General features: G+C 35.7%; 1 protein-coding gene across 1 annotated transcript; it reads right to left on the bottom strand.

The window, feature by feature from the left end:
* Positions 1–6,772: 6,772 nt before the first annotated feature.
* On the bottom strand, positions 6,773–7,759 carry LOC127080913 (uncharacterized). The gene is made up of 2 exons (XM_051021205.1): positions 7,583–7,759; positions 6,773–7,420 (listed from the first exon to the last, which is right to left on the bottom strand). The coding sequence occupies exons 1-2, from the start codon at positions 7,757–7,759 to the stop codon at positions 6,773–6,775; spliced, it is 825 nt and encodes a 274-aa protein (XP_050877162.1).
* Between the last annotated feature and the right edge of the window lie 13,070 nt (positions 7,760–20,829).

Here is a 20,829-nt window from a genome sequence, read left to right on the forward strand (position 1 = left end):
GTGTTCCGGAAGTCTTTCTTTAAGTCTTCCGGTACGTTTTTTTTTTTAATTTTAATTTTAATTTTTTTTTTTTGCAGAAATGGAAAATCTTCCCAAAATATGTGTAGATACTACTGATGCGTTTATGACGACGGAAATATTTGGTACACGAGAAGAGGTTATCAGATGGATTAAAGAGGTTGGAATCGACAATAAAGTAACTGTTATTATCAGTCGTTCAGATACTGAAACGGGGAAGAGAGGGAGAAGTAACAAAATAATATTTGGTTGTGATAAAGGTGGGAAACACAAGATTAGTGATAGTGGTACCCAAAGTGCGTCCAAGAAATGTGGATGTCCATTTAAAATCAGGTCGACTCCGGCGAAAGATGGATCTGGTTGGAAGATTGATGTAAAATGTGGGTTACATAATCATGGTTTACCTGATAGATTAGAAGGTCATTCGTTTATTGGTAGGTTGACCACAGATGAGAAGCAACATGTCGCTGATTTGGTAAAGAGACATGTAGCACCTAGAAACATTTTGCTTTCCTTGCAAGACAAGTTTCCTGAGAATGTCACTCGGATTACGCAAGTATACAAGCATAAGAGTGTGATAGAAAAAGAGATAAGAGGTCCAAGGAGTGAGATACAACATCTGTTTAAGCTTATTGAGGATGCAGGATATGTGTATTGGAGTAGAAAAAAGGATGACTCGGAAGTGGTGAGAGAGATATTTTGGGCACATCCTAATTCAGTTAAGTTGTTGAATATATTTCCGATTGTGTTAGTTATGGATAGCACCTACAAGACAAACAAATATAGACAACCTTTGTTTGAAATTGTTGGCATGACATCGACTGAGTTGACTTTTGCTGTTGGATTTGCGTATATGGAGTCTGAGCAAACAGAGAATTTTTGCTGGGTATTGGAGAAATTAAAAGAGTTGTTTGTGAAGAAAGACATGTGTCCACAAGTGATTTTGACAGATAGAGATCTTGCTTTGATGAAAGCAATTGAAGTTGTGTTTCCCAACTCGATTAATTTGCTATGTAGATTTCACATTAACAAAAACGTTGGTGCCAAATGCAAACAACATGTGGTGAATGACCTGCAAAAGACGATAGACACATTATGGATGGAAGTTGTCTGGGCTAGTGATGAGGTTGAGTATGGTCAGCGGTTGCATCAACTTGAGCAAGCATGTGTTGATTATAGTGGATTTATTAATTATGTGAAAGACACATGGTTGACTCCACATAGGCATAGATTTGTTGGAGCATGGATTAATCGAGTCCTACATTTGGGTAACACAACGACTAATCGGTACGTCTTATAATTTTGTATGTGTTATTTTTATATCTGATATTATTTTTATGTTTTTTTATGTGTTATTTTCAATATCTGATATTTTTAATATTTGATATTTTCAATATCTAATGGTATTTTTTATATTTGATATTTTTAGGGTTGAATCTGCTCATTGGAAGTTAAAGCAGATGTTAGGAAACAGTATAGGTGACATGGTCAAATGTTGGGAAGCCATGAATAACAACTTGAGGTTACAACTGGGAAACATTAGAGCTTCATTTCAAAAGAGTTTTTACGAAGTTGAGAACGCGCACGTAAGTCCCTTTTATGGTTATTTGCGTGGTTCCGTATCTCGAGCTGCTTTGAGACGTATTGCTGAAGAGTTATTGAGAGTTGATTATGTTGAAACTCACAGGAAAATATGTGGTTGTACTCTTAGAACATCTTATGGGTTACCTTGTGCTTGTGAGTTAGGAAGATACAGAGTAGGTGGTATACCGATACCCATTGATGCTGTTCATGTTCATTGGAGGAAACTAACTATGGAAGTTGAGTTAGAGATAGGTGAAGATGATGGATCAGAGGTGGATATGACGGCTGCAATGGATGAGTTGTGGAGACGATTTAGGTCATTAGATGTTATTGGGAAAAGGGCATTAGGGAGTAGGGTATGTGAACTAGCATACGCAACAATGACAACATTGTGTCCACCACCTGAGAAAATAAAAACCAAAGGAGGAGTGAAGAAGAAAGGGAAAAAACCAGCAGATTATGATGTTTATAGGGACCCTTCGTATCATGAGTATATTGATAAGGCATCTCAATCTTCACAAAGGCAATCTCAACCATCACAGACTTCGAAGAAGATCAAATTATCAAAGAAGCAACCATAATTCATTGTTCAATTTCCTAATCATATTAGGTCATACATTGAAGATGTAGTTAATGTTGAATCAGATGGTAATTGTGGATTTAGAGTCATTGCATCATTGCATGGATATGGTGAGGATGGTTGGCCAATGGTTCGCAGAGAGTTGGGGTTGGAAATAATAGACAAGGATAGGTCAACTTTGTATGACAAGTTATTTTCTAATCGGTTGTCAGTTGTGAGAGAATCTTTGATGATATAATCGTTTGGTTCACAGCCACCTGAAAAATGGATGAGTCTACCAGATATGGGTTACTTGATAGCGAATCGCTATAATATTGTACTTGTCTGTTTAGGCAATCCGTGCATCACTTTCTTTCCGATGACAAGTTCACATTCACCAAATGTCTCTATTTATTGCATTGGTTTTGTTAACCAGAATCATTGGGTTCAGGTACGTATTTATATGTCTAAATATTTTAATTATTTCAGTTAATATTTTATGTTATATGACTTAATCTTTTAATTATTTTACTTTATCAGGTTAACATGAAAGAGGGGTTTCCATTGCCACCGGTCACATTAGATTGGAAGAAATTTCGTTCTCATATAGCAACTACTTGGATGCTAGGATTTGCAGGACGTATGCAACATTGGCAATTACTTACACCTGTATTAGCATGATTATGTAATCAAAACATAAATATGTAATCAAAACATGAAATCTATATTATTATGTCTATTATATTCAAAGCTTAATACATATAATCAATGTGAACGAGAAATATGCAAAGCTTCAAATAAATCAGAAAACTGTGGATCTTCCTCTTCAGCATTAACCTGTCTCAAATAGCGACGAATCAATGTAGATACACGAGCCCAATCAGGATCAGATGGCCCGACGTCATATACAGGAACAGGTACCTCTCTAGGAGCGTCACGATGGGGAGGGACCAACCGTGGATGGGAAACACGATAATACCACTCCAGATAACCGTCTTCTACCTCAGATGGAGTGGTGGCCACGGTAGATGAACCGATCACAGCGACAACACTCTGATGGTAACTGATCCAATCAACATCAATATCCGTCGCCATCATACAATCCAGAGGTGGGGATGGAACATACTACCTATACCCGAACTGACGTAAACATTTATCAGGCAAGTATGGAACAACTGTTTCACCCCACTTCAAACAGCCCCTGTAAAGACATATCTCATCAAATACACGCCATGCTCTATGATCCTCAAATGGTCGCCAGATGACGTCGGTAGGTGTCAGCTCGTCCAAAATAGGTCGTAAATCATCGACCTTCAGGACTCCCTGTCTATACGACCATCTCATCGCTCGGGGAAGACCACAGTTTTCAGCAGGATTCCAATTCTCCCCTCTTTTTCCAACAGTTGGAAAATACTCGTGAATCCAACACTGTTACAAAATAAAAACATAATAAATAAAACAAATTAAGTTACAATATTTTATAAAATGAATCCAACACTTAATTAACAAAATTAAATTATATACCTGTAGGAGAGTAGGATATCCACCGAGCTGTTTGCAACTGTACATGGAGGCATCTCCAAGATATCGGTAGAGGGTAACTAGTGCAGCTGCTCCCCAACTATATCCTGAACATCCATCCAAGTCCCTAAACAGGAGGAGGTATCGTGCCTCTACAAGTGTAAAGGTCTTATCAACAAATATGGTGGAACCCACCAACATCAATATATATGCTCTAGTCGCATATGCCCAGCTGGAAGCAGCCCTATGATGTACGAATAAATCATATAACCACTCCAACTTGTAATACGACCCCCTGCAGCTCCGAACATGTGACTGTGCCTGACCCTGTGACACTCCTAGGTAGTCAACAGCAAGTTCAACAGCTAGCTCTTCAGTCACATCCTGAGGACTCCAAAAGATACCCCTAATGGGCAAGTGAAGTAGACATGCGACATCATCTAAAGTAATGCTCATTTCACCAAACGGCATGTGAAATGAAGATGTCTCTAGATGCCATCTTTCCACAAATGCAGAGACAAGATTTGTGTCTATCTTGTTCAGACTGGTTCTCTGCAGTGAAGCTAAACCGGATCTAGATACCCAACTCTCCATCTGTGGTGGAAGAGCCAATGGAACCCTAGAAGTCAACTTCAGTCCATGTCCGACAACCTTCAACTCTTTCTTTGGTCCTCTTTCCTAAAAACAATTAAAACACATATTAGAAAACAAATTATAAAATATTCAACTATTATTCATTTTCAAATATAGCCCGTTTACTTACCTCACCGAACCATATATGTCGAGCAACATGATGCTCATACTTCACCAAAAGAGACATATCGTACGACCCTCTTGGATATCCAGTCGGCTCAGCTGCAGCTGCAGATGAAGATGCACCCCGGTCTAACGTGCGGACTGGAATCCGGCCATCTGCACCTCTTCTTCGAACCACTGCAAAAATAATGTTTAAAAAAATAATTAAAATTAAAAAAAAAAAAATTACGTACCGGAACACTCCAAAGAAGAGTTCCAGTTAGTAAAAAACACAAAAAGCCTTCCGGAACACTTTCTTAAAGAGTTCCGGTATACATCATCCAAACCGGAAGTCTTTAAGAAAGTGTTCCGGTATACAACTATACAAACCGAAAGACTTTCTAAAAGACTTCCGGTTCAGTGTCCCTTAAAGACAACAAACCGGAACTCTTTAGAGAAGTGTTCCGGTATAGAATTAATGAACCGGAAGACTTACTCTTAAGTGTTCCGGTATACAATGCAAAAACGCCAAATATTTGTCTTCTCCGGAAGTCTTCAGCGAAAATGGTAAAAAAAATTTGAAAGGAAAATATACCCTATTTATATGAGGGTATTTTGGTAAAAAAAAATTAAATGTAGGGGTATGGGTACAATTGTAGGGGTATAGGGTAAAATTTTCCCTATTCTTATGGAAGTTAACCCGAAGACTCGAAGCTAACCCAAACCTCCTCTGAACTACTTTAATAGTCCAAAGATTGTCAACTGAGGGATCTCCCAAGATTAAGGCACCATCGGCGTAAAATTAGAGCAGCTAACTTAGAAACCTGATAAAAGATTTATCTCATTGGTCCTCTTGATCAATCCTCAAAAGGCCATCTTCAAATTAGAGGAGTTAATTTTGAAAGCTGAGAAAAGAGACTTTTTTAATATTTTTTTTACCATGCAACAATCTATTCTAGTCTGAATTTTCCCCCAAGAATGCCTTATTTCTAGTGGACACTCGCCCAATGAATGGATGAGTTCGTGAAGACTATTTTACGAATGAAGGAACTTGGTCAATGGTTGGAGGAGTCAATGATGTGGATTTTTGGAGTGTTAGAACTCGGCCAATGGATGACCGAGTGGTTGAAGAACATACTTTTATTATTATTTTTTTATTTTAAAAGTTTTAATTAATTACTATTACATTTAAATAGTAATTTTATCACCCATGACATTTGTTGACCGAGGAATGCCACTGATAATAGAGTCTCGGTCAATGAATGACCGAGTATTTACGTCTTAATTTTCTATAAATAGCTTGAATTGCAGAAATGTAATTCAGATCACATAACAAATTGTTTTTATAAGAATGTCTGTTTGGGGTTTTGTGTTTTATGAGCAAGACGAAAAAATCAGTGTCCGCCTAGATCCGCAATGAAATTTCAAAACACTGATTGCAATCATCCACATTGGTTTTCGACAATTGGGTGAGCGTCGTATGAAGGTGAGAAAAGTAGAATATCGCTGTCCATACATAACGTTGACTGATGTAAGCCCTGCGGGTACGTATATGTATTACTTGGATCGTATAGAAAATGATTTAGATGTTTAGTGTATGTTTTTAGCATATAATGGTGAAGTTAACATAGGAGTTGAAAGTCCACTTATGTTGGTTGTTGTTGATTAGTTAGTTAATAAGCTCTATGAATTTAAGTTGTTGTGATTGTACTTTGTAATCAAAAGTCTTTAATATTAAATATATTCCATAATGTTTGTTTTCAAAAGAGATTAGAAATACATAAGGGTTGATAACATAATACATGCTTAAAGGTTGATAATAAAAAAAAACATAATCATCTAGAGGGTCTTGCAACATTTGGACATTTCCTACACATGTGTCATATTTTGCGACAAATCCCACACCTTCTCTTTTCCTTTTCAACGTTGTCCATTTCGGTTCTAATCCGAATGCTGGTTAGGTGCCCTTTCTTCCTCATTCTCATAGAGTTGTCGTGACAAAGAGTAAATCCTTCATATCGTGGTCAGTTCTCCTCATGGGAAACTCCTATGAAACTCTCATTGTAGACCTTGAATACGTTAAGAATTTTGAACACGTCTGATATGTGAATGGAATAGTCCTGACGTATACTCGAACATGCTGCGATTACATGGGAGCAAGGTAAGTGAAATGCTTGAAATTTCCCATAATCGCAGTGTTGTTTCCTAAGATCAAAGCTGAAAGTACCGGTTGGTCGACGATCATTCTGATTAATCTTTTTATGGATCATGAAACAGAATCTCCCGCGATCAAATTGCATGACATTATGTGTGTTAATTTTACTCACTTCTTCAGCCATCCCCTTGTTGCAATTATCAGTGAAAACTTGGCCAGAGGCCAACATTTTTGTCCACTGATGGCCTTTTTTTACCAAAGAGTGATCCTAACCGATAGTACGTAGATTGGACCAATGCAGTGATTGGAAGGTTTTGGGTTTCTTTGAGTACCAAGTTCACTGCTTCTTCTAGATTAGTTGTCATGTGACCCCAGCGTTGCCCTCCGTCATATGCCATTGCCCACTTCTCTCGAGGGATGTTGTCTATCCATGATAAAGTGTCATTGTTTATTCTCCAGATTTCCCCGCGATAGTAGTTAAATGTCGCCTCTGTCAACGCATAACCCATGTTAACAACTTTTTTGCATAGTTCCTTGTCTTTAATCTCACGCATGAAGTTTTGTGCAACGTGTCTAATGCAATAGACGTGTGAAGATGGAGGATATTGCCATCCATTTTCAGGATTGTTATATGCACTATTTATCGATTCATGTCTGTCTGATATAAGACACAAATTTGCTTGTGGAGTAACGTGTATTCTCAAATTCCCAAGAAAGAAACTCCAAGCATCCTTTGTATCACCTTCAACTAATGCGAAAGCTATTGAGAAAATGTTCCCGTTCCCATCTTGTGTCACAACCATCAACAGAGTCCCTCTATACTTGCCATACAACCATGTTCTGTCAACCTACACAATAGGTTTACAATAGGCGAAACCACGTATACATGGCCGAAAAGCCCAAAAGAGACGATGGAAGATCCTCTTGTCACCCAATTGTGTTTCATCGTATGAAATCATAGGTAAAGTTTGCAATTCTATAATAGTACCTGGAATATATGTTTTCATTACCAGCATCCATTGCAGAAGGTCATTGTAAGATGTCTCCCAATTTCCATATATCGATTCTATTGCCTTACACTTTGCAATCCATGCCTTTTTGTACGATATTATGTACCTGTATTTTTCTGCAACATGAGTGATGATCACCTTCACCTTAAGAGAAGCGTCGCGATTAACAAGCTCCATTATGCTCTTACTAATCATTTCTGAATTGAATTTTCTATAGTCTTGTGACATAGAAGTGGTTGTGCATGTGTGAGGCCCACCAAGCTTACCAATCTTCCACTTTGAGTTCCCCTTACACAAAGAAACCCTGCATTTGAATTTGGATGCAGAATTCTTACACTTGATGACGTATCGTACATATTAGATTTAGTCATTGAATAATCAAGACTACGTTTTATATGCCAATGTTGCAATGCGACAACACATGTTTTCTTGTTTTCAAACTCCATGCCCTCTTCTATGTCGTCATCATCGTGGTTTGGTGTGAAACTTCCAAAAATAGAGAGTTTGAGCATCATCCAAACTTATATTTTGCATGTGAATAGGTGGATCATACAAATTAATTGGTTGAGCTCTTACTACTATGATAGGTGTGTCGATGAGGTCTTCATTGCCATCGTCATTGCTAGTACCAAATAGATCTTCAAAGCGGACCTCTTCTTGATCATCCTCACTGTCTCCGCCAACCTCTTCATTCGGTATGAAAGGCTCATTATTTTGAGTCGGTTCGTCGTCAGTGGTTTGACTCATTCCGTACTGGTGTGATTGTATGGATTGAGTCGGATATGTTTCAAGATGTTCAAATAGACGAACATATATCTCAATGGTGGATAATTGAGAAAATGTTATGTGACACTGAAACATTGATTTGACTTGTTCGTCATTCTCAATAGGTGTCATTACGTAAAAGACGCTATCATCTTCACCATTAATTAATGGATGGCGATAAATAATTTCTTCAACGCGACTTTGCAATTTTTTTTCAATTCGATCTTTCAGATGATGGAAATCAGAATTGATGTGGATTTTGAATAAATGGATACTTGTATCGCTAAATGAGAATCCCTCATTAATATCTGTGAAAATAGTTCCGTTATAGTGAATGGATACTGCTAAATTTCTCTCATCCATTTAGATGTTATAAATGAATGAAGTGGTGGTGGAATGTGGAATGAGGATACTACTAAATACCTTTTTATAGTAAAAAACAATTCCCAATGGATGGAACAAGACCAAATTCGGTCATAGCATGAGAGGCATCAAAGCTTAGCTCGCCCAATGGTTGGACGAGGCATAAAACATGTAGGCTTAACTCGGCCAATGGTTGGACGGGGCATAACGCATGCAAGCTTAACTCGGCCAATGGTTGGACGAGGCATAACACGTGTAGGCTTAACTCGGCCAATGGTTGGACGAGGCAAAAAAGGGTAGATACAACTTGACCAACCATTGGTTGACCTCTTTATTTTGCATTGCATTGTCTCTTCAGTCAGTAAATCTTGGATGCAATGCTACAAGTCTAGGTTTGCATGCATGCAATGCTATGTTACATCAACATAAAAAAAACTCCAAAGTATTATTTTTAGACTCTATAAAATGAGCTTCTAATTCCAAAATACTCACTCATCAAATCTATTCATCTCTAAGAATTCATCTACAAATTTATATTCTAACTTGTAAAATGGCTTTGTTGTGGATGGGAGAATCACACCGTGGAACAACAACAAACATTATGGAATATGTAAGTATTTTATATTCTACGTATTCATTAAGTTTTTTTTTATAAATTCAGCTTTTATCATCAACGTATTCATTATATTTTCTATTACATTTCAGAAAGACACTAGGTTCCGAGTCCATTCCCATACTCATATTCAACCAAGTGTTGTTATATTACCGTATTTAGAACAAGTCGGTTTTGCTAAAGTCGCAAAAATATCAAGTTTAAAAATAGACTCCAAACTAGTTGTTGTGTTGTTAGAGAGGTGGAGACCCGAGACACATACTTTTCATTTACCAATTGGTGAATGTACCATTACTTTGGAGGATGTGAGTATGTTACTCGGTCTCCGAATTAACGGTAAACCTCTTAATGGCCCAACTAATGTAACTAATGATGTTTACATGGAGAATTTAGGCATAGAACCGACGACTTCAGATAAAAATGGGGTTTCTATGAAAATTGTTTGGTTAGAAGCTCTGTTAACAGAGTTAAAAAATAATTCTCCCCCCACGGTAGCAGAAAACATTCTTCATGCTAAAGTCTACATTTTACTACTATTTTCTATATTCTTGATGTCAGATAAGAGTCACAATTTATTACATTCATCTTAGTTACCTTTAGTAGGGGACCTAGAAAAATGTAACACATACAGTTGGGGTTCTGCTTGTTTGGCAACATTGTATAGACATATGTGCATGGCAACTTAGAAAGGAGTGAAGAGCATATGAGGTTGTGCTGTATTACTCAGTGTCTGGGCATTCACACGTATACCGTTGTTTACCCATGTTAGTACTGAGGTGCCATCACACCCGTATGCATTAAGGCACTCAAATTCATTGAATGCACTTTATTATTCTCACAATAAATTATACATAACATTAATACTTTTTTTGTAAACACAAGATGGTGCCAACGAGGTATGCATTACGAAAATAATCCTCGTCATCATCTACGTGGGTGCCGAGTTGCAATTGAACACATGGAAGAAAATGATGTTAGTATCGTACATTACAACCTTCAAGTTATCTAAACTTCTTATTTACATTATAACAATTATATTACTTATGACAGTTTATATGGAGGTCGTACCTACAATACCCAATGCCTAATTATAGTGACTGTCGAGTCTAGAGTGCGACAACATATATAATATGTTTCTTTACCATTGAGATACATCAGACATATATGGTCAAACTCCAATTTGGATTTGAACAACACATCCCGTTTCAGCCAAGATGTCTAAGGGAACACCATAACATGACTATGATCCAAGCTTGGGATACACATTGGCAAGATTTGAACAAAGATGAGGTCAAAGAATGAAAAAAAAGAAGACATTTGGTATTACAAGGGAACTTAGTACTTGATGAGTCTAAGTCGGGTAGAGAATATATGAATTGGTTTTTGGCAATTCCTTTTATGCACGTTGCTCTGACACAATTTTTTAACGATCCCCGTCAACTTGTCTCTTGTTTAACCCAACAAACTACCACACCCATACATCATGACATTCCCCCAATGTACACATCCTAATTTGGGGCCCAACCATCTTCATCCGCCCAACAAACATACCATCACACCCAAACCACACAACAACACACCTTTTATGCCACCTCATCCCAACACCAAAATCCCCACACTCCATTTCCTCAAACAAACTACTATTACAACCAACAATATCAACAACAAACCAGCCTACGTCCACCCGTACAATACACTCCAATTCCTTAACCAAAGTTTGATGACTTAAACCCCCAATCCCAACCCCAAACATTTAACACTACATTCTCTCAACCCATTTCTACATTCAACCCTGATGATATCTATTATCCTCCAATTCAACACATCCAACCCAACACCTTCACACAACCAACACATTCACTACCTGACTTTGATCTCACAGATGAGCAACTACTGGATATCCCTAATTTTTCCATTCAAGATTTCGACGATATGGATATGCGTCCCAATACAACACATCAACATCAAGATTTGTCTTCCAACTTATCTCCATCTCCCCCAAGACAAAGAACTGAAGAGTTAGGCAAAGGAAAACACAAAAAAAATGGCATAAGATGTGGAACAGGCGACCACTATAACAAATAAAATGTATTTTTTTCATGTAGTTCAATAAAATGTATATTAATTCTTACGATTATTTATATGCTTAATTAATATAATTATAACTATATTATAAAAACACAATTTAATTTATAAAAAAATTATTAAAAAAAACTATAATTTATATTATTTAAATAATATAATTATTATAAAAGTATTTAATATTAATAACAAAAATGTATTTAAATTAAAAAAAATCGTTCCTTCAACCACTCGACCATCCATTGGCTGAGTCCCTTCTTCCGATAAAATTCCTTCACGAACTCGTCCATTCATTGGGCGAGTATACTCTAAAAACAGGGCATTATGAGATTTTTTTCCAGACTGGGGTAGATTGAGAATAAATTTTCAGAAAAGGGACTGCATGGTAAAAAAGTCGAGAAAAGATTAAGTTCATTGGCCTTCTTGATCAACCCTAAAAAAGCCTTGGACCACTATGAGGAAAAGTGCTAATGGGTCTCCCTCTCTCGCCCCCTTTAGATCTTAATCTCTTGGATTGGGAGTTATCCTCTTTCTGCCCCCTCTAGATCTTAATTTCTTGGATTGGAGAGTCGTTAACCAACGAGATCACGTTGCCAACTAGTAAATATAGACTATAATTTGATTAAATATGATTTAGTTAAATAAATGAGAATTGATAATTAATTAAATTAAAATTTTATTTTATTTAATTAAAAGAGTTTGATTAAATATAAATAAAATTGAATTTATTATAGAAAAGTCTAAAATGATAGAATTAGAGTTTTAGCAGCTCCCTATGAACAGAAGAGTTCTCTTTCTTTTAAATCCTAATTTTACCGTATTCTCAAATAAATACTATCACCACGTTTCAATTTGCACTTGCTTGGACTAAGTAGAGACAATGATATTTTTCATATTCGTGATCAAAGTTAAAGCTTGACTCAAGAGGCATTCTTATAATCTCAACTTGATGTCTGATTTATGATTAATGATTTAGTCAAGATCTGTTTATCGAGACTATTTCATTAAGAGGATTAATATTTGGAAAACCTCTCTTAAATTCCCAACAAGAAACCATAAGCAAGTTTACCAAAGGTAGAGAAAATTTTGATACGATTCTATCTAGTCAGAGAGCTACCTATAATAAAGTCGGTTTAGGTTATGAGCCTAAAAGAAAAGCTAAGAATTTCAATAATATCTGCAATACGAATAAATCTAATAATTGTAATATTCTTAAATGTAATGTTGCTTTATTATATTTTGTTAGAAAAACTAAGAAATCAATAATGTGTATTCTCCATCTCATTCTATAAAGAATATCATGAAAAAAAGAAGAGAAATATGTTTGTTTCATCTAAAACAAAATTTCATAAATCACAATGAATGTAATTAAAAAAAATATGTTCATTCTCTCTTTTCATATATCAAACCTTTCACCATCAAAATGTGGAGGTATATTTATAAAAAGTCCCCTGTTAAAAAGATAAGTGTTTGAAATCATCATACTATCTCTTGAGACGATTAGTCTTATAATACGAATTAACCTCCAATGCCACTTGCTAGCCAAGTAATTCCAAACACAAGACTTGGGAGGGGGGGGGGATTCGTTGATTAAAAATTAAAACTAATTTATAAAAAAATTATCATTTAAATTAATTATTTTAATTTTGATAATCTCACAAAAACAAGGTTGGATGAATTAATAAAGAAGATTGAGATGAAGAGATATGCGTAGCGGAAATAACACAAACAACATAAATAAAAGAGAGAAGATATAGAGAGAATGCACTAGAGATTTATGAAGGTTCGACCTAATCACTTGCCCTCCTTCCTTCACCAAGGGTTTCCCCATAAGGCACTAACACAATTAATTCTGCAAGGGAATCAAACTCTAACCGATTAGAACTTTAACCTAATCGATTGTATAATGCCTAATTGGATCTATAATCGATTGTGACAATCTCTTAATGATTGATAACTACTATATATCAAAATCTTATGTTTTTGGCCATAATAATCAATTATTTATGGTACCTAATCAATTAGACTTATGACCTAATCAATTAGGTGAGTTAATTGGCCAATGGATCATTCCATTTTTAAACTAAATATTTTCCTACATAAAGGAGACACCCCTTATCTTCATGTTACACTAGAATTCAGGATTACTCTAATTCTTTACGATTTCTCTCTCTCTCTCTCTCTAATATATATATATATATATATATATATATATATATATATATATATATATATATATATATATATATATATATATATATATATATATATATATATATATAGATATATTGAATGCTTCTTTTTGCATATGACTCTTCTCAATATCCTCTACAATTTATCTTGACATGACAAGAGACAATTATGCTTGAAGGATCATCAAAAGTTTGAAGACACTATATGTCATTTGTGGACTTAGTGAAATTTGACCTATTTTCAAGTGACTTTTTCTCAACTTTCAAGGATTATCACTTCTTCAATTTTCAACATTTGAGGCTTATTCTTTTTGCACAATATCATTTGTGATGCGTTCTACAAGTTTGCTTCAAGGATCACAGTCAAATTATGCTTGGACGACCATGGAATTCTTTGACACATTATAGGTCAATTTCAGCTATTTGGGACTTAGAATTTTTCAAGTTGCATTACCAGATTTTTGTGCCAACTTCAACATGCCATAACTTTGTGCTTAAGCATCTAAGTTCAACCTTTCTTGGCACATTGTGATCTTTGATATGATGTCAACAAATTGCAAGAAGAATAAGATCAAAAAGCCTCCTGAGCAAGATGCCCCATTGAGTTAAACATGGTGACTTGGAATTGAAGAAATCACCATGATCAAAAATTTGAACTTCACTAATCCTTAATTACAAGTCAATCTACCACACGTTTTGGACCTAAACATATTTAATCAAGTCTCCAGAAGTTAAATGACTTGTAAAATGCAATATTTGGCTGAGTTTTGATGGTTTTGCAGGTCACACTTTTCTCACATCATGAGCAAATTCGTTTTGCACGAATTGAACATCATTTGGCACGTATGAGATCACCAATTACTTCCCTATAAATAGAGCAACATATTTGCTTCATTCTCAAGCTTTGGAGAGCCAAAGAACCCCTGCTTCACTCTCAAACTTTTCCAGAAAATTAAGCTATCGTGTTTTGGTTTCTAGCTTCTTTTAACCCAATTTCTTGATTCTATTAGCACCTTCGATCTTCTTTGAAGCCTTTTGCAATAATTCCCAAGCTCTAAGATCTTCTGAAGTGCCCTGACCAGATGAAGCTTCTTCAACCTCTGATCATCATTTAGACAAGGTAGTTTTGAGCATCATTTGAACTAAAAAAAGTTACCACAATATAACCATTCACTCTCTGATGCTTTCCCCTAACTTATCTGATGTTGATTGATCGTGTTCATTATTTAATTTCACTTTTCCTGACTTGCTTGTTTCTGAAACTTCTCTTAAATTCTCCATGCCCAGTTTAGATAAATGAATTTTGAGCATGAGGTTGAATTCGTGATGATGAGGCGATCACATTGGTGGTAGTCTCATGTTCTTAATTCACCAAACGATGAAACTCTATTGAGGGATCAACACAGAAGACAACCAGATTTTTTTCTGGTCATCTGAGTTGTATCCATGTTGGCATTTTGAAATATTTTGATTGGTCCATTTTGAATGTGATTCCATGTTTTATTCTGGCTATTTTCCATCGTGCGCCCTAGCCTGATAGTTGTTGGATCTGCCATGTCAATTAATGAGACCAGATCCAACGCCTACGTGCTTTTCTGATTTTTATTTCTTTTTCTTTTTTATTTTAAATTGAATTTTCTTTAAAAATTCATAAAAAAAATTCATTTTTATTCAAAAAATCCCAAATAATTTCTAAAATTTTATTTTATTTTTCTTCATTTGATTTTTATTTTTCCATATTTTATTTTATAGATTTTCTATTTTTCTTGGGTTTTCTCTTTTTTTCTTTGTTTTGATTGGTTTAAAAATACTTTTATGCATTTATAATTTCAGAAAAAATTATTTTATGTTTTTGTTATTTTATCTCCATCCTTCCATAATTTTCTTGGCCATTTATTTGGTGTTTTGAAGGGCTTTATGGATTTTCTCTTTTATTTCCCTTTTAAAATTCATTTGATGCATTTTATTTTATTTTTTTGCATTTTATGCTTGTTTGATCTTTGTTGATTTCTGTTGGCCTTGGATCTTGGTTATTTTGATTATAGGTCTTATCAAACTCAATGGGTCTTGGGTGTTGATGAGGTGAAAACCCTAACCCACCAAGATGGATGGTTGATTTTGATGATGACTTGATTAATCCTTTGATCCAATTTGGGTTTGTTTGCTCTTGTCTTCTTCTGCTTTATCTTTTTCTCTTCCTTTTTTTTCTCTTGATCAATTAGATGGTTTGTGTCCATCTTGTTCATGATGTGTGGAGTGGTACTTGCTGAACTTTCATCATTTTAAATCTATTTCCTAATTGATCATGGATCATTTAAGGTACTTTGTATTGATGCATAAGTTTGTCCTAAGTATCATGAAGTATTGATTGATGTAATTGACCACTCTCCTAGCCTTTGTGCTTGATCCATCCCTTTTTTGTGGCATAACTTTAGGAGAATGATTTACATATCATTTCTCTATCATGTTTAATACAAATATTATTATTGACCGACCTCAGATAATTGTGACTGATATATAAGTTCAATTACGATTGCTTAATATAGCGCTAAATTTGTCCCGAAAAGTAAGACATTTTCATAAATGAGATTGTAAGTCTCCTACTCCTCATGGTATTGTGTGAAAAATATTGTTTCCTTTTCACCTAAGAGAGCTAGTGGCATACTTGTTGATTTTATCCAAGTTGGAGCCCTTTTCATGGTGATGTAGAGGTTCATATTTTCATACTTGTGGGTGAATAGTTAAGTATTCTCTCAAAAATGACAAAATGTATTTCTATTTTTGATCACTAACACAACTTACTAACATATTATTGCATTAACTTTACTTTAATGTCATTTATCTTATGCTCTTTATTTTTGCCATCTATTTCTTTCTATTTACTTTATGCTTTTATTTTAGCATCTCATATCATATTGTTTGTGCTTATTCTATTTTTTCTTTGTCCACTTGGACCTTTGTTTATGTTTATGCTCTTTTTCCTTTGTCCATTTTAACTTCTTTTTCTATTAAAGACATTAATAAAGGAAAAAAATCCCTAAAGAATTTGGTTCTCTTGATTCATGGACTTGAGATTACTATCATTGACATTCTTAATAAATGCTAATACATATTAATCATATTCAAACCAGTTTCAAAAGACTTAAAAAAATACATAACTCATTCAAACTATTTTGTGAACTTTGTGCAATTTTTCTTTTAAAAACTTTTTCTCAAAGTTTAGGCATGAGCCATTTCCATAGTCGAGATGTAATTCTCGTATCCCCATAATATTGATGATAATTCTCTTTCACCTAAGAGAGATAATGGCATACTTGTTGATCTTTATCCAAGTTGGAACCCTTCTCTGTGGTCATGCAAAGTTCTCATACTTGTGGATGGTTAGTTGAGTGTTCTCCTTACAATGACAAAATATATTTTCATTAAAAATGAATCAAAGCAAACATCTTTGTTATTTTTACCATAAACTACGAGGTTTTGATCCTCCATTTCGCTTTGTTGGTATGTAGGCACGAGGCTCAGGAAGTATCGGCGAACACAAAAAGTATAAAAAACATTTCTCTTCTCATCTCCCAAATCTTTTGCAAACAACACCATTTTTAAGCATAAATACACAGATTTTCAAAGAGGTTCATATATAGTACTATATATGTTTAGGGTTCTAGTACCTTCCCTTTGCATAACCAACCCCCGAACCCTTATCTCTACTTTTATTAGTTTCGTTTTAAAGCTTCTTTGGTTTTTATTCGTTCTTTTTCCATTTCCTTTGGAAATAATAAAAGTGCGATGACAACTCTTGCTTTGTGAGTTAAGTTAATCAATAACTTAATCTCAAAAAATTTACCACTATAGAAAAATGGCGACTCTGCTGGGGAATAGTCCTTAGTGGGTTTAGCCTATCTCTGCTTATCTGTGTATATTATGTTTATTGTTGTTTGCTATTATTTGTTCTGTATGGGTGCTTGATGACCTATGTGTGGTGAGATAAGTCCTATACCCGGACTTGAGTGCTTTTATGATAGGAGGATGGTATAGTCTTGTTTGGCTTACATGGAGTTAATCCTTAATGAGCTGACTTGAGATCCCCAGCTCAGTGGAGGCTCCTTTGGGATTACTGATGTCTTACGAGTAGTCATAATTGGCATTACTTTTTTTGACTTGGGAACCCGAGAAGATGAGGACCTTAGAACCCTTAACTCATCTTGGCCTTTTGGGACGAGTTTCTCTTGAGAATATTATTGGTTGGCGAGTAGTCGTTTATGCCTGTAATGTCTAAAAGATGGAATTATGACTCTGGGAACTTTTTTAGAACCTTGTTCTAAGGTGATTATACCCTCAGTAATACCTTATGAGTTGGGTCTTACCCTTGGCTCCATGCTCGTGACTCTGAACCTTTGGACTTTTCTTGTGTGCCTTGTGTGATCACGTTTGTTATTGTTGCATCATGCACTCATTACATTCATGAGCATTTTTCTCAATTTTCAAGGAACTTAGAGATTCCCTTTGCAAATGTCGCAAATATTTTGACCATGGATATTGGAAGAAGGAATACTCGGAGATATAATTTCAGATGTCTTGATCTTAAGGAATTGAGAAAGCTAGCATATTTTATGGATGATCCTAAGGATTTCAGAGACCCTTTTGGAAAACTTTTGTCTGTTCTATCTACAAATATTGAAGATGGTCTTCTTTGTACTCTAGTTCAGTTCTACGATCCCGTCTACCAATGCTTCACTTTCCCTGATTATTAGTTGTTACCTACCATAGATGAGTATGCTTATCTTTTGAGTATACCCATTTCTGATAGGGTTCCTTTTTGTGGTTTGGAAGGGATTCTGGAGTCTCAAGTTATTGTTGAAGCTATTCACCTGATAAGGTTCCTTTTTTATGATAGGGTTCCTTTTGGTGACACCTATTTCTCCATTCATCATAGGACTTCTAAGGGAAACTGAACTATTATTTGTTGTGCACCTTTGTTGTACAAGTGGTTTATTTCACACTTGCCGCAACCTCCTATCTTCAAAGAAAACAAGGTTTGTTTAAGGTGGTCTCAAGGACTTATGTCTCTCACCAATGATGACATCACTTGGTATTCTTCTATTTACGATAACATCAAGATTATTGATAGTTGTGGGGAGTTCTCTAATGTGCCTCTTCTTGGCACACAAGGAGGAATTAACTACAATCCGTCTTTGGCAAGACGTCAACTTGGGTTCGCTATGAAGGACAAACCTAATAACACTTTGTTAGAAGGTTTATTTTTCCAAGAAGAGAAAGACACTCAAGGATTGAAGGCTAGGATGGTGCATGCTTGGCATAATATTCATAGGAAAGGAAAAAGTGAGCTTGGATTGAATAATTATGTAGCTTGGGATCCTTACACTAGTTGGGTGAAAAGGAGCGCAAAAGAATTCAAGATGCCTTACACTTATGAGAGGCCTATGTCTTTAGTAGTGGCCAAATCACCCACTATTCATATTAAAGGCATAGAGGAGTTGCAAGAAGCTTTGGGTAGGATGAAGAAAGAGAAGAAGGATGCTTGGGAAGACAAGTTTCACGCTTAAAACCTCGAGAAAATAGAATTCCATAAGCAATTGAAGGAAAAGGATGACTTGATAGAGTTGCTTCAGCATGTCCTCATCTTTCTACTTCCACTATTTGGAAAGGCATTGTAGATCATCTCATGATGGAAAAGGATGCCATGAAAAGAAACTATGAAAGAAAGATCAAAAGATTTCGTAAGAAGTATCAACTTGGAGTTGGGTCATCATCAGATATGATTCCATAAACCTAACTTCTTGCCTATTATGTTTTAGGATTGTTGAGATTGTATTTCAGACTGTAATCCTTCCCATCATTAATAAAATAAGATTTTCAGTATTTCAAAATGTGTTATTTCCTTTATGATATTTGCAGTTTGCTTTATATCTTGAAGTTCCTTGAAAACTTTGCATTTGCATATCATGCATCATGTTGCATCTTGGTTTTGCTTTGTGTGAGTTTGCTAGGTGTCATATTTCTTCCTTTTCTTGGTCTTCGCTCAGAAAAGCTGTGTCACGAGTACAACACTCATGCTAATCAACAGTAGAAGATGTATCTTTTAGATCAAGAGAATCATGAACTCCATGAGGAAGTGAATACTTTGAGGGATAGTTTGGAAATACTCTCTACTATGATGGAAGCTCTGGAGGCTGCTCAAAATCAACCTCCTCCTCCTTAGACTCCACTTAAGAGGACTGTGATTTCTGAAATCACTCTTACATCCATTTCTGTGGCTCCGTTCAGTGTCCCGCAGCACCAAATGCCTCATAGTTTCCCTTGGGATATGTCTCCTAACTTAATGCCAGAAGGATATCAACCAACTGTGAAGTTCCCGTTGCTCAACCCGTTATGTTTGTACCACCTCCTGTGGTCCATGATACTCCTTATGTGGAAGAACCTGTTTTCCATGCTGATCAGAGTGAAAGTGTTGGTGTCTATGAAAGGATGAATGAATTTCAAGATTAGTTTCAAGCAATGCAAAATGAGATTAAATCTATGAGGGGAAAAGAATTGTTTGGAAAGAACTCTCGTGATCTTTGCTTAGTTCCTAATCTAAAGATCCCTCATAAGTTCAAAGTACCATATTTCGAAAATATAAGGGAAAATCTTGTCCTTTGAGCCACTTTGTGATGTATGCTCGCAAGATGTCAACTCAAAATGATAACCATCAACCGTTGATTCATTACTTTCAAGATAGTTTGACCGATGCTGCTTTGAAGTGGTACATGGGACTTGATAGCACCTAGATCCTTACTTTCAACGATCTAGGAGAAGCTTTTGTTCGTCAATACAAATATGTGTTAACATGGTGTTGAACCGAGATCAACTCCATGCTATGTCCCAAAAGGATAAGGAAACTTTCAAATAGTATGCGCAAAGATGACGCGAGATAGTCGTGCAAGTCAGTCCTCTGTTAGAAGAGAAAGAGATGACAAAGCTTTTCTTGAAGACGTTGGGTCCATTTTACTATGACATAATGGTTGCAAGTGCTCCTAGTGATTTTACCGAGATGGTAAACAAGGGGATGGGAATAGAAGAGGGATTTCGTGAGGGACGATTGGTGAAAAAGAGTGGTTCATCTGGAAATTCTAAGAAATATGGGAATGGTTTGTCCAAAAAGAAGGAACATGATGCTAATGATATTTCATAAGAAAAGCATAAGAGATCCCCTAGAAGTAATCAACGTCATC

Source organism: Lathyrus oleraceus, chromosome 5 (assembly GCF_024323335.1).
Source record: "Lathyrus oleraceus cultivar Zhongwan6 chromosome 5, CAAS_Psat_ZW6_1.0, whole genome shotgun sequence".
Lineage (NCBI taxonomy): Eukaryota > Viridiplantae > Streptophyta > Magnoliopsida > Fabales > Fabaceae > Lathyrus > Lathyrus oleraceus.